The sequence below is a fragment of the Dermacentor silvarum genome, chromosome 10 (assembly GCF_013339745.2).
Source record: "Dermacentor silvarum isolate Dsil-2018 chromosome 10, BIME_Dsil_1.4, whole genome shotgun sequence".
In the NCBI taxonomy this organism is placed as follows: Eukaryota; Metazoa; Arthropoda; class Arachnida; order Ixodida; family Ixodidae; genus Dermacentor; species Dermacentor silvarum.
Window position 1 is genome coordinate 48,414,146 of NC_051163.1, and position 15,411 is coordinate 48,429,556.

At 45.7% G+C, this 15,411-nt stretch overlaps 1 protein-coding gene across 7 annotated transcripts in view; it reads right to left on the reverse strand.

Annotated features, from left to right (window-relative positions):
- LOC119431172 (uncharacterized) overlaps positions 1-15,411 on the reverse strand; it is a 157,191-nt gene that overhangs the window by 11,783 nt on the left and 129,997 nt on the right. For all 7 annotated transcript variants that reach the window (XR_007463980.1, XR_007463978.1, XR_007463979.1 and 4 more), the window contains one exon: positions 3,487-3,556. Coding sequence is in view for 2 of the 7 variants with exons in the window: in XM_049657314.1 (XP_049513271.1) it covers positions 3,487-3,556 (70 nt within the window). In the remaining 5 variants the exon portion in view is untranslated. The remainder of the gene's footprint in view (positions 1-3,486; positions 3,557-15,411) is intronic.

Below are 15,411 nucleotides of genomic sequence, written 5' to 3' on the forward strand. Positions count from 1 at the left end.
AAACCTATTCTAGACCACTATTCTAAACCTCCCTACTGTATGCATCAGTCGCAACGTAGGATCAGAGCACGAACTATAATTAGTCCCCCTAATAACGTTGTTTATTCTCTGAATACCTTTCTGGTGGACAATGAGCAATAGAAGTGGAACGAGGGATGCAGGGACTTGCCGAAACGTTGGTTACAGAGGCACCTGTGGCCGAATTAACGATGATTTTCTTTCGTAAGTGGTTTTCCCTATCGGCTACCCTCCTTCGCTAAATTATATGTCGAGGATCTGGATTGGCTGGAATGAGCTCTTACGAACAAATTCTAGCGTAAGATCTTTTTTTTGATAATACGAGCCGTGTTGTTCTACCTCTGTCGATCAAGATGAAGTCGTGAGTGAACCTTGGCCCTGTTTGGATTTTTTATCGACAGTGATAATGTTCACCAGTGCTTAATATGATTGCGAACGTTAGTGTGTAATTTGCGCCTAGATTGTAGGTACGCCCATAAAAGCAGCATACAACGTGTTTAATATATAGGGCGCGGTGTTTGTGGAATTCCTAATGTACATAATGCCTGAAATATATCGCTGTTAGCAGTAACAGCTTTTGGCGTATTCAAGCGCTCACAGACGCCTAAACTTAGCGTGAAGGACGCTAGACTAATCTCTTGGTAGTCAATACGCGCCGAGAAGTTCGAATCATCCATCACGGCTCCATAGAGTGTTCGAGTCATCCAGGAGTAGACCGCAATGTGCTCATAGCATTTAGACCAGGCCATTTTCAGAATTCGCATCACCGCGAAATTAAGAACAACCGTACGTGATCGCGTCATTGATATTCAAGTGTATACAAGGGGCGTTTTCGAGGGTACCAGTAGTACGAGCGAAAATACGGAACGCGTCGCGTTTCATGCTTTCCGGGCGCGGACGTTTGTAATGCCGGTTACAACACTGACCTCCCGCTCGGCCTTCTCTGCTTCTTTGACTTCAATTTTCTTCCTTTCTTCTTTTCATCATCCGTTCTGTTTGAGTCGGTCCTTCCTCGACATCCGCGTTTGCCTTGGCGTTCGTGTTGCGTGTGGATGCGTATTTCTGCGAGCGTATCGAGGTATTATTGCGTTCCGGTGACCAGGCCGGGTAGGACATGCATTCGATCGTTACGCAAAAACGGCAGACCGACCGTGAGGCTTATGGCCGTTGGGTTTTCGATTTCACAGCCTTTATTATGCCTGTTATTGTTTTTTTTACTTCTGTGAAATGGAAGCACGGTTAGCGCGGCCACGATCCTCCGAATGCCGCAGAATGAGTATAGCGTAGAAATGTTTCTTGAGCGGCCGTTATGAAAGATCGCTACGCAATTCGTTGCGTTCTGGCAAGGTGGAGGGTTATTTTCGACCTCCATCGAACAATGCATTGAGTCCTTATGGACTATTCTATTTAAGTAGCGTTTCTGCACGACAGTGTTTTCTAGACTGAGGAAGACTCTCGGGTTTTAAAAGAGCTACGTTCAAGTGTCTGCGGCCGCAGACGACCAAATTACGGAGACGCAAGCCCAGAGCTTACATTTCCTTGCCACTGAAGGCGCAGAATACCATTCTGGCTGGGGAATATATATATATATATATATATATATAACTAAATTTTTCAATGGGCCAAGCGTATTTAGGAAAATCAGAAGCACAACTTCGCGGTTATCTTATGTTTATTATTTACCCAACAGTTTCAGTTTCGGTCGGTGGACCGACCTTTTTCAAGGGATCCGGCAGACCGACCGTGAGGCTTGAAAAAGGTCGGTCCACCGACCGAAACTGTTGGGTAAATAATAAACCTAAGATAACCGCGAAGTTGTGCTTCTGATTTTCCTATATATATATATATATATATATATATATATATATATATATATATATGTATGTATATGTATAAGGAAAGCGTCAGGGCCAAGGCTGAGCAGTAAGAATTCACATATTGGTGTTTAACGTTCTAAAGAAACTGTCTGAATTTGACAGACGCCTCTAGGGGGAGGAAGAGGAGGATAAGCTTTGCGCTAACTTTGACTACCTGACATTCTTTAACGTGCACCGAGAGTGTGGCACAAACGCATTTGGGCATTTCGACGCCATCGTAAATTAGCTGCCGCGGCTGGAAATCGTACCTGTACTCGGCCCCAAAACGCCATAGAAGCGGGGCCGCCTAGTGGAATATAATGGTATGCAGTTACGCCCCTTAAACGAAGAATTAAAATATATAATAAGAATTTGGAGTGGTAGATTATCATTTAGTAACTCTACACTAGCGTATATTTCACGGTGGCGAAAATATTTATTAGCCGATACAATGAAGGGCGAATCTGCCTCTTGAATTTCACGCCAAAATCGGGGCATCGATGACAACATCTTGACGCCCTGTATTTCAGCGTGCTTGCGCACGTTCGGGCAGGTTGCTTTCGTGCAGGAAAATTTGCCAGAATTTAAGCCGGTGGTTCGATCCTTTGGCCATATTATCGAGTGAGAATGTGATTGATATTTATTAATATTTGTGGCGTCACGAATATCTAATGACGAAATTTGAAAGCGGTGTCGCCATCCTTCTTTTTTTCTTTTTGTTTCGTTCTCATTATTTTCATGCGTCCTTTATTTTTGAGTTTCGTTTTATGGTTTATTAAGCATCCGCACTATATGGCTAACCTTTGAATTTGCATCTCAAGAAATGTATTATCAACGTTTTCAGAAGACTCAAGATTTGTAGTACTTTGCACATCACGTGTTAATTGTTATGCAATGATTATGATTGTCTACGTGTGTATATGTTGTAGGGAAATATTTTCCCTACCATGCCTTACGTGTAGCACTTGACCACGTTATAACTTCTCGTCTATAAGTTTTTAAAACTGCCGACCGCATAAGTTTTCCGAGCATCCAAATGGCGAAGAAGGTACATTTTCAAGTGACTTTACCAATGAGTCTGAAATTTGAATGAACTATGCCGCGGTCGTACGGGAAGTATCCACCTCAACTATAGATTTGAGGGTGCACACAAACTCACTGCGAATTTTTTTTTCTGTGATCCCCAAATTTTTTTCAGCTGGGTGTAGCTACTGGTGGCTGCCACTTTCAGAACACTGTGTGTTCTGAAAGTGTTTGTGAACCGTTCGTCACGACGTAAGAAGGTTTTTGTTTTAGGTTTAATCATTATTTTCAATCTTCCTGAACAAACCGGGACTGAATGTGCATTCAGACTTGCGGCACTCATTTTACCTACTGTTCTAGTGTGCTGCTTCCCAGCCGACGCTGTCGACGAAAGATGACGTCACGCTGGATACCTGCTACCGCTTTTTTCACCTTTTACTCAACTTTCGCTCGAACCGATAGACAGGAATAAACGTTCTGATGTGCCGCCTGTCTCTGCTGCAGCAGTCACGGACAATAACACAGGGGTAGTTATGCTAAGAACAGTTAAACAATTAATTATGATGAAAAAAAAAAGATCAGCACTCACAACAACGGGCCAGGGAGCACCAACCCGAAGTGAACTTGGTTTGGGTAGAGTGCCGTCTGTTCGCAGTCCCCTGCAATATAAAGTGGAACCCTGCATTAAGAATTCGACCGAATACCACTGCAGGCGGGTGTGAGTTTGAACGTGACTTGTGAGTGGCACTTCAGTTTTGCTGAAAACTTAAAAGGCCGCTGGGCCGGTGAGTACTACTTTTTACAGATTTTGTGGTGGGCCCTCCATAAAACTGATTGCCTTTGAGAAAGACAATAAAGTGGAACCCTAAGTAAATCTAAAATGGTAAAGTACTGCATTGAGACTCTGCTTTCATTCCAGTGGCTACCAGCGGTTACAGAAGAGGAAGACCAAATTTCTCATTACTTGAAATTCGCGCCGAAACTTCACTTGTTCCATGCATGCGTATGTTGCCTACATATACGCGTACATGAAATTAGCTAATAAGAACATTACTGCTCTCCTTTTCTTTCTGGCAGTTAGGGCTTTGTCATGACTGACGCATGCGTCACGGGGCATGCCAACATTTTGCTTATGCAAGCAAGGAGAACAGCAGTGGTGCGATCTCACGACGGTTCTGAAAGCGAACTGTTCGCTTGGCTTCGCGTGATTGGTCAGAATGGAGCTTTCGTCAGAAGAAAAAAAAAAAACACGATTCTGACCAATCGCGCAAGGCCGCTTTCCGAACTGTTGTGAGATCCAGCTCCAGTTTTCTTCATTTTTGGCGCGTGGCAGTCAGCGCTTTGAGAGACTATGTTAAGCCGTCTAGGTAGTTTAGTGGTTTTGGCGGTGGGCTGCTAATCCCGAGGGCGCGGGATCAAATCCCGGCAACATCTCGGTGGGGGAGAAATGGAAAAACGCCCGTGCATCGTGGATTGGGCGCACGTTAAAGAACCCCAGGTGGACAAAATTATTCCGGAGCCCCCCACTACAGCGTGCCTCATAATCATATAGTGGTTCCGTCACGTAAAGCCGCAGAACTAAATAAAATGAAATAAAATAAAATAAAATAAAATAAAATAAAATAAAATAAAATAAAATAAAATAAAATAAAGTAAAATGAAGCTCTGTTACATTGGAACGCCTTTGGTATCTTCACAGGCTGTAACCAGACAGGTAGAAACGTTTCTACGTCGAAGTACAATAAATACAATAAATCAGCCGGAATGCTGCCAGCGTCGCCGTCATCATCGCAGTCGCCGTCATACTATCATCTTCGTCGTCACGCACGCAATTGTTTGCCTTACTCGGACACGTCGCACCATCTTGTAGCACTTCACAGAACCTAAATCTATGATAGGTATAGGCTAGATTTCTGCAAAATACTTCCCGCCACGATTCCGCAATGCATAATGGTTTATTCATGTGCCTGCCGTAACGGACCTATATGCGGACCTAACGGACCTAAACGGACCTATATATCCATCGACGATGCCTCTCCGGACGCATAAAGCACTTATAGTTGCACTAACAGCTTCGCTGTAACAGGCGGCGGCGGCGGCGGCGGCGGCGGCGGCGGCGGCGGCGGATCATCATCATCATCATCATCATCATCATCATCATCATCATCATCATCATCATCATCAGCCTATATTTATGTCCACTGCAGGACGAAGGCCTCTCCCTGCGATCTCCAATTACCCCTGTCTTGCGCTAGCTGATTCCAACTTGCGCCTGCAAATTTCCGAACTTCATCACCCCACCCAGTTTTCTGCCGTCCTCGACTGCGCTTCCCTTCTCTTGGTATTCATTCTCTAACTCTAATGGTCCATCTCTCCAATGCTATTCCCTGCATGCTTAGAAGAATTCAAGCTCTTAGACTGGGAAGGCTTAGGAGTGAGGATCAACGGCGAATATCTCATAACAGGCATACCTGGCATATCTGGTAACAGGCATACCTTGTATAAAATAACCACCTCGACAGGGTATCAATATCTCTTCCGCACTGCAAGATCAAACAGTATCGGCATCATGGTCATCATCCCGTACGGCAATGCGACTCCGCTTCAACCGTCGGACCAGCCTCTATGACATCCTAACAACCAGATTACGGCTCAATGGCGGGGTCATACGAGAAATCCCCGCTGTTATGACTCGGTTCGTGTTCCATTTCATCCAGAACGTGATTGGATCTTGTTTGTCGTTGGGGGTTAAATGATGGCATCGTGGATCGTTTGATTAGTAGCGCGCCACGACTTTGGTATCCACACTGATTGGTGTTGTCGAGGTGGGATAGTGCTGGTGCCTTTATCTTCGCTTAGTTGTTTTTTCCTCGTATCCGTGGCTTTGACCGCTGACTGCAGCAAATTAAGGGCGGCCTTCGAAGCGACCGATGACTGTTGCATACGGTTCGAGATGCTTCTCCGAATAAGAACTTCAAGGCGCTCTTTTCGATCCTTGGCGGTCTGTGTAATAATGCACGCGCGCCGATAATAACGCTAGAAGCGTGAGATTGCTGTTTTTAATCAAGAAGAGCAAATGCGACAATAATCGCGTCTTGCAGCCTTAAGGTGCCCCAAAAGACGAATCAAAGGCAAGAAAAGTGCTTGGTGGGTCTATCGCTCGTAAGTGAAATTTGCATACAGCGATGGTAAAATATAATTATTATAAACACTGCATGGCTAGGAAACGAAAACGCCTTTGTAGGAAATGTTGGGAAGATATAATGAATCACAGCGAATTAAAGGTTTCTCGTTCGGATAACATCTAATCGCCGATGCTTGTTCATCACATTAAGCGCAAGCCATGCGAAAGAGCTTAACGCTATCACTTGGGAATGCCGGCTCTAGCCCTATCCAAGAAGATTTACTTAATTTATATCTGCCTTCGGTGCTGTTATGTATTGCAAGTCACGCAGTGTATTAAGCGGTGGCTAACTACTGGCTGATAATCGTATATACGGATAAACACGTTCAGACGCGCGCAAACCTCACTTTCATCTGCGCTCCCTCTTGGCTGTTACACTTAAATGGGTCGCTCTTTAATACGCTTTGCCAACTGGTTATTAATCGCGTGAAAACTTCTATAGGCGTGAACTGACACACAAAAATGTAGATCACTGTGCAATGACAGAAGAAATTAATTTAGAGATACACGAGTGCACTTAGTAGGTCAAAAAACACGAGGAGAACCAGAAAGGCACGGATCCGGCGTGAGATTTATAGTTCCTTGGAACAGAGCGCCGAGAAGCAAGGTACGTAGTACAAAACACCGGCGCTTTCCACCTACTTTTAATTTATTGCTGGATTGATTGATTGACTGATTAATAGATTTGATGATATTGGAAGTTTTGGCAAGTTTCGTCGCCGTCTCTTCTACAACATACTATTTGGTGATGAACATCCGGAAATGGTACGCGGAAATGAGCAAACAAGAACACATACGCAGAAGGGGACCACGTAGCGTATACGAGCTCGAAACGATGACGAATGTAACAGGTGCAACGAGACACTTGGTACAATGTGCACATAAGTGTGCAGGCAGAGGAAACAAGAAATTCCAGAAAACGATGAAACATACAACGTAAGTGTGAATCACAGGTGCAGGGAAGCGCTGATGCACTAGCACAATGAATACAGAAATGGTGAACACAAGCAAGTTATATGCTTTCTGGAAAACACACGTAACTGAATGAATGAACGAACGAGTGAATGAAATCCATCCACAGCTTTGGCACGCCAATTGTATGTTGTTGCATTGTTATGAAGATGAGTGTACTGCACGAACTTTCACAACGTTCGCTTTTTTTTTTTAGTGTTTGAGAGAGGTACTGTCCTTAATGAAAGCCGGAGACTATTGCCTGGCTGACGGCCTGGTATGGTACTCCGGGCAATGGGCGAAAGGTATTATATACACAACTATCAACACATACAAAAAGCCACATAATACATCCCCGGACGCGCACACACACTCAACCTGCTGATAAATGTTCATTATTAAGCGATGTTTCCAAAAATACCCCGAGTGCATGCGTTGCACGCAATGCGCAAGCAGTCTTACGCCACGGGCCAAATGAGATTTATAGGTTCTCATACGAAAATGAGAAAACACCGATACCGATGCAAAAAAAAAAAAAAAAAAAAAAAAAAAAAGGTGAGAACAGGTTGCATGCCACACGACTCTACCCATTGCTGTACGTAGTCTCATATTCTCACAATCTGCGTGACAGGTCACTTAACACACATCAGTGCTACACGTAATGTAGTACAGTGTGGGTCACTGTTAAATGGAACACGCCGTCACTATTCTGCCGTCGATTATCGCGGTGATATGGCATAATGTCCCACAGACTAGTTTTTTATGAATGTACTAGTTGTTATGGACTAGTTTCATATGCCCGCGCAATTATTTACACCTGTCCTCTTTTTCCGATATAGGCTGGGAAACAATCCAGGTCTTTCCTTTAACAGTGCATGAAACTCTACGCTCTGAGCACGTCAGTGTCCTCAGAATATATGTACAGTTACGTGCAAAGCTCTACCACTTTCGGTTACCTAATCGAATGATGAAGGGGAGTAATCGGGATGAATTTTAATTCGACTTCCATATCCCTGCTTAATGCATTCCTTTCAAGCAAGGAGAGCCAAAAAATTTAAATAATAATACTAGTACTAAAATAAATTAAAAAAATAACAAACAAACAAAAACCGCCTAGACCGCGACGTCAAATCTTCAGTTACTAATTGCATCACTTGCCACGGGAGAACGAAATGACTTTCGAGCAGGATATCCAGAATGTTCGCGATTTCGAGAACGAATCGAATTTGAATCTGAACTTGATATTTATTTTGCTAGAATAATCGAATTAGGCCGTATGCGTGGGTTGTACCGCAAAAGGCGTTAGAAATTTTCTTTAACGGATTCGATAATTAAGCGATTTTCTTATAGGATTGCTTAGTCTCAACTTTTTTTGCAGGTTGGTTATAAACTCCTCCGATGACGGGCTGCCAAGTCTTGAATTAGGATTAATCGTCTGGCTCTATCGGTTAAGAAGTTAGTCTAATTTGCATATATAATTACTTGTCTAATTACGACCTCAATACAATAAAAAGTATATTCCTTTTATAACAAAATAAATGACGAGGAGATCGCTTAACTACCGCAGGATTCCTATTGTAACGCAATTTCGAACGCATTTTCTGTAACACTGTATTTAGTCACTGATATTATTGCAGCCTTCCATGGCCCGGTAAGAAGGCCCATCTATATAGGACCTATACCCTCCACTTCAAGAGAGAGAAGGCTGGTTCAATGATATCTGGAGCGGTTAACCTAGCGGCATGCCTGGCGTGTTACTACTGCAGATGAGATGGTGATGTAAAAACAAAGCTCTATCTCCCTCTCTCTCTCTCTCTCACACAAAGGCAACCGATGCGGTGCCCGGGCCATCTGTTTTGTGTCAGGTGGCAATCCGTTCATGGCATGATGGCGCAGATGGAGGGTCGATTTCTTTAGAAGTCGTCCTGGAAATAATAATAATAATAATAATAATAATAATAATAATAATAATAATAATAATAATAATAATAATAATAATAATAACAATAACAATAACAATAACAATATAATAATAATAATAACAATAATAATAATAATAATAATAATAATAATAAACTTAATGGTAGTGTGCTGTGTTGGCCCCTCACCTACCCGAGATCCGCTAATCACGAAAGCGCATACGACTCGGAGCCAGCCGTGGCCTGCCTCTCTTTCGAGAGACTCGACCATCTTACAACCCACAACCGCACCGGCAGTGTACTCATTCTCGACACGAAAGTGCACGTGACACCGTACAACAGGGGCCACGCACTGACCTGCCCAGAGTGAGTGCCACCGCCTCCCAGAAGCCAGGCCGCGAGCATTCGCCACACGACCAGTCTTGTGGTGATTGCAAGGAGGCGTGATGAGAGGCTAAGTATGTGCTGCTGCGCTCTGAGGCAAAGAAAAAGAATTGCGGCAGAACACCGTCTCACGACGACTGTTGACGGCGATGGGCTTAGCATTGACTCGATGTAGCGACACAACGTACTGCTACCGCCGAAACGAGCTGTGTATAAAACCAGCCGGATTCCTCTTTCGCGATTCCCTAAGAACATTGGGTGCCATCTAGAGCCGTCGCCGCGAAGCCTGTGCGCGGCCTCCGAAATGCATGTTGCGCCGGTGCGTGCTAACGCGGAGAATGGTTCCCTTGTCTGCCGCACACTCAGTGGCACAGAAGTTACACACAAGCACACGCACAAGCACACGCACGCACGCACGCACACACACACACACACACACACACACACACACACACACACACACACACACACACACACACACACACACACACACACACACACACACACACACACACACACACACACACACACACACACACACACACACACACACACACACACACACACACACACACACACACACACACACACACACACACACACACACACACACACACACACACACACACACACACATGGGTGTCTCGATTCCCCGTGCGCGCGCACACACACAAGGGGAATAAAATTGGTCCCATGCACATTCAGGAGATGGACAGGCTTAACACCATCTTACCCCTGCGAACATGAAGCACACATATTGCTATTTTAAGCAAATCAAACATTTAACCAAAAAGAACAAATTAAAAGCAATCAGCAACGATTATGTAACAGATACCGTCAAACAAACAACAATGATAGGGCGGCAACAGTATGAAGTTTCGAAACAAAGTCAGCAGCGTTCAGTCCGCGCATAACAACAGTCACTTTCAGAAGCAGAAAAAGCATTCGGTAATCTGTATTATTGAAGCCCATATATATTTTTTTTAATTTTCTTGAATATTCGTGGTTGATTCCATTCGACAAATTTCGCGCTGTTCGAGCACCCAAACTTCGGAAGCGTGTCGTCGTGTCGTTCAGGGCCACTGGGAAAAAAAAAAAAGGGCGGTGGGGGAGGAAGGAAAGAGGGGGGGGGGGGAGGTTTAACCAAGGACACCCGTCACGCGCTTCGGTGGCCGCGGCCGACGCGCCCGCTAAATCCTTGCCTCTCTGTCAACAGGGCGCGCACGGTCACGTCATCGCGAAAGGCTCGCCGATGTTGACGCTTCGGCTGCCGTTTTCGCGAGGGCACCACTGACGCGTGAAAACAGTTTGAACGGGAGAGAAAGGAAGGCTTTCTTTTGTTTCCTTTGCAGTCACGTGACCCGCGACAGACTCGAGTGACAGCCGCGAGGCACGGCTGTAGTAGGTGTACGGTTTCCAGCAAACTCGTCTGGGCCGCGGCAGCGCTAGCACAGGCGCACTCCCGTGCGGATAATGTGCTTTCGTTTCGTTCATAGAGCATCGTAAAAATTGAAAGAAAATAAATGAAAGAATAGTAGAGGTAACTGGCGATAGCACGCTGGATGCGTGCTTCTCGATCGGGAGCTCTGCCAAAACCTCTATTGAACGGTTTGAATCCAAGTCTTGCGTGCGCGGTGCCCGCCAGACCGCTTTGCTCGTAAAGTTCCAACATCTACCAAAGCTATCTTCAATTCGCTAGAATTAATTTCAGTTCAATTTAGAAAGAATTTGATTTCCTCCGGACGTCTGCCGAGCTCCCCGTAATCTTACTCGTGCCCCTGCCATCAAATTACTGCGACCGACTCGAGATCCAGCGACTCAACCGCAGGATTTAACCTCCCCCTCACAAAGAGCTCAGCACTGAAGAGGCCCTCAGACTTATCCAAACAAACACATTCCCAAACCTACACAGATACAGCAAAATATACCCACAAACATATCGCGGCATCTGGCCCTGGTGCGGCGACACACGCCCTACACTCTTTCACATCTCGTGGGGGTGCGGGGGCAAGCCTCAACATTTAAAGACGCCTAACACGTCATTTGAGCGGTGGGAGGTAGAGCTGACCGGCGATACCCTGGCGGGACAAGAAGCTCTCGTCCAGCAAGTACGTCGAGCAGCCATGGCCAGTGGAGTCCCGGAATGAGGACACCACCCACTCGTCCTCAAGATCAACGACCTCGATGGTCTAAATAAATCTTTTTTTTCTCTCTCTCTCTCTTAATTGGGCAGGGGAGCATAAGAAAAACCGAAATTCTCATTTCTTTATTTCAATCATATATAAAAAAGAGAGACATTGAAGCCAGAAAAAGAATAAGAGAAATTAATTGTGCCTAATTGGAATGTAGGAGTAATAGAGTAAAGGGGAAGGAAAGTGGACGAGAAGGTGACTTGCCGCGCGTGGGATTCGAACCCACATATTTCGTATTACCTGTGCTGTGCTTTAGAAAGTTACTGTTCACAGAATGCTTACTGGGGCGGCCTTTAGACGTTTCGACGGCGTCGATAAGTTGACCGTGAGTCCATCGCTTTCGGGCGCCCGCTAAGCACCTCCGCAGTCCACTCCCGTAAACTCGACCTCGGTTAATTCGACTTACAGTTTAATACGAACGCATTAGAACGTCTTGGCGAGAAATCATACATTATTATGGAAGAAAGACTTGTTTAGTTCGAACGCCAAAGCATGCCGCCTCGGTTACTTCAATTCCCACCGTTGGCTCTTCATGCGCGCAGTGGTCACTAAAGGCATGAACACACAATGAATTCAGTAGTTGGTGCTACTGCGTCTGTACAAATGTGAACAGATTTACACCCGTAAGAGTGCTTTCTGCCTATAACTCACACCATTAAGAGTGTAAGGGTGTGAGTTATAGAATAAATTGCACCACTAAGAACCCTTAAGGGTATAAATCGGTTTAAGGCGTACGCGTGAAGCTGTTTATTTTTTATCTTTTAGTGCACCCCGCTCCTTCTATCTGTGAAGCCATTCGTTCTGGCTTGTTTCGCGTCTTGTCACGCCCTCATGTTCAGAACCATGGTTTCTACGTTCAGCATGTCGTCGCGTGACAATTAGAAAGCGCCATCTACCGAGAACAACTCCCGCTTCAAGAACAAGAAACACTGTAGTTAAATTCGGGGCTGTTACTTGCCAGAACCACGCTATGATTATGAGACACGCCGAGGTAGGGGACGACTCCAGAACAGTTTTGACCCCTGATGTTCCTTAACGTGCACCTAAGTTTAAGTAGATTCTTGCATTTCAATCTCATCGATATGCCAACGCCGCGCTCGGAATCGAACCCACCTCCTAGAGTTCAGCAACGCAATGCTATAACTACTAAGCTACTGCGACGGCTGCAAGGAGCGAAAAAGACATTACAGACTACTTCAAGCATTATAAAAGATTTAAATTCATTCATTTTGCCACCGTTGGTTAATTCAACATTTCGCATTATTCGACCTAACCTTGCGGTCCCGCAAGGGTCGAAATAACGGGAGTCGACTGTATTAAGATTCACTCTCTATAGTCAGCGACTAAGTTATCGCACCAGTGGTACGCGCTAGCGCGATGGTCATTTACATTCGATGACGCCGGTTCCATTCTCTTTGAAATAAGCTCCTTTGCGAAGGCTGGCTTAAGCTGATCGAGGCTGACTCGTGTAATCCCTTGTGTCGTCGTCGCTGAAAGCGCGGGAAACCATCGCTCAAGGTCGAAGCGCTCGTGTTGAGCGACCGCTGGCGGCGGGTTCGCAATGTCCTTGTAACTGTAGTCGATGCTCACGCGCTCGGCGTGTACTATAACATGAGGCCGGCGCATCTAGACTGGTGACGTAATCTCGTGCTGCTGTCATTCTACCCCCATTCTACCCTTTACCCAATTTCGGCTCCCACTCACACGCACATATGCAAACACAACACGCGCAAAAACGAAAGTACAACGGACTCACCGACAGGCGCTCGCGCAAGCGCGCACGCAAGTACACACACACACGTCACACACACAAGCCCGCGCGCAAGCACACACACGCACACACACAAGAAGCTCTAAAAAACGAAAAAAAAAAACGAAAATAAATGACCAGGAAAATTGTAAGAGAGCTGGACAGCTTAAGGAGGAAGTGTAATGCTGCTTGCAACCATGTGGTATCGCGAAATCACAATGTCGATGTCCCCCGCCCCACAAAACTAAAGGGAGAAAAAGAGGGGTTAAAAGGTGATACCTCAAAAAATAAAAAAGAGGAAAGAGATGCGCCAGCTTTAGTTGTTTTCGTCACTCTTAATGACCAGAAAGGACAAAGGGAATAAGAAGGAAAAGCTGCCAGCAGGAAGTCACGCTTTCATAATAAAATCTACACGTTATTGTTTTCTTTTACTTATACTGGAAGACCCGTTTCATGTGTTTCTTTCTCTTTAAGTTCTTTAAGTTAAGTGAATGCTTTGGACAGGACGACCAACCGGGACGCACAGTTAGGGAAGTAAGGGACGAAATATGGGGAAAATAGGAAGAAATAAAAAATAGAGGCAGGGGAAGTGTTATAAAAAGAGGTCGACGAGGCCAGGGAGAAAAAAACGAAAAAAGAAGAAAAGAAAAACGTGCAGACCCGATTCCTTGCCAGCTGGCGGCAGGCTTCGATGAACTTTAGGCACGCCATCTCGGAGGAGGGCTGTACCTTGTCTAGCCGAGCAAAGGCGGTGCAGTGTTCTAAAAGGCCACCGGGAAGCGCCGAGGCCGTGAACGATGCTCAAAGAAACATAGTTCCGCTTTTTGACGGTGCTTGTAGGGCTCGTATAGGCTAGCTGCGCGAGCTACATTCGATATTACGTGTACCGTGAAAGTCTGTTGATCGTAAGCTCGCGCCAAAGTACGTTGTGATCGATAAACTTTCAACACCGAGTTCGAGGAAACTGCTCTTTACCTATAGCGATGCGCGGAACTCACCGAACGGCGGCGCTGAACAGAAGGGGCATGGAAACAATCGACCCCCTTCTGGCGTCACTTCACTAACAACATAAAACTAACAGAACAAACACGTCTAACGTGACTAGTCCGCTTTCGACGAAAATAGGTCCACCGATAGAAAATTCGGCCAGCGTGTCTGAGAAACACAACCATGGTTGATCTGTTCTTGATCCAAAGCCAGCGAGAAAGAGCGAGATATCTTTAGCGAAACGCAGAAAATTCTGCCGGCGTACATGTAAGTGCCTGCATGTCACTCTTCATAGAGAAGGAGATCAGGGACAAAAAGGGCTTTGGAGGAGGAGGGTGAGAAATGAAATGGTAGAGGCAAGAAAATACATGATCATGTATTTTCGTGTAAAACGGAGCTGATGGCGTTGATTTAAGTAAGCTAGGGCTTGTCAATTAAGCCTAGATCACCAGTGTGTTTGCATCTGTCAGCCTCTACTTCTCAAACTCCGAGTAAAGTAGCACTGTTTTCTTCTAGAACTGAACTGCAGTCACTGATCGCACGTCTGTGTCTAAATGAAGTTTCAAAAGGTTCATTATTTAATTGCAATATCAGTTATACTGAAGCTCGAGGGGCTTTTGCGCCGTCGAAGTTGGCGTGCTGTCCCGTGACAGCACGCCAACGTATCGACCCGCATGCGCTGTCCGAGTGCGTTAGCTGAGGTCTCCAGAGGGGCGCATTGAGTTGGGCTGCAAAAGCGACGAACGAAAGTTGGTGCACCGTCACGCTGCGCTCAACCGGCTCTACCGGAACCAGGACAGTGTTCTGGCTTCCGATGCTGGCACGAACACGTTAGCGTGCCCGCTGAGCAGCTGTGCGCAAAGCACAGCATGGTGCACTTCGGCGACGAAGGAACGCGCCCGGAAATCGTGAGCCCATGCAGCGGAGAAATGCGACACAACCGCCGCCATCGCCGACCACAGCACCTTCAGACGTCAAAAGAGCATTCGCGGGGCACTGCGTGCCTCAAAGTGTTAAGATCCCTCACGCGTCGTTGAATGGGCATCCAAATTTCTCTATAGTTTCTATATGATGACCATTAAGCATAGTACATTCAGGCTACTATATTGCGAGGATGCCATATTGCGTGCGCTGATGAACTCTCGAC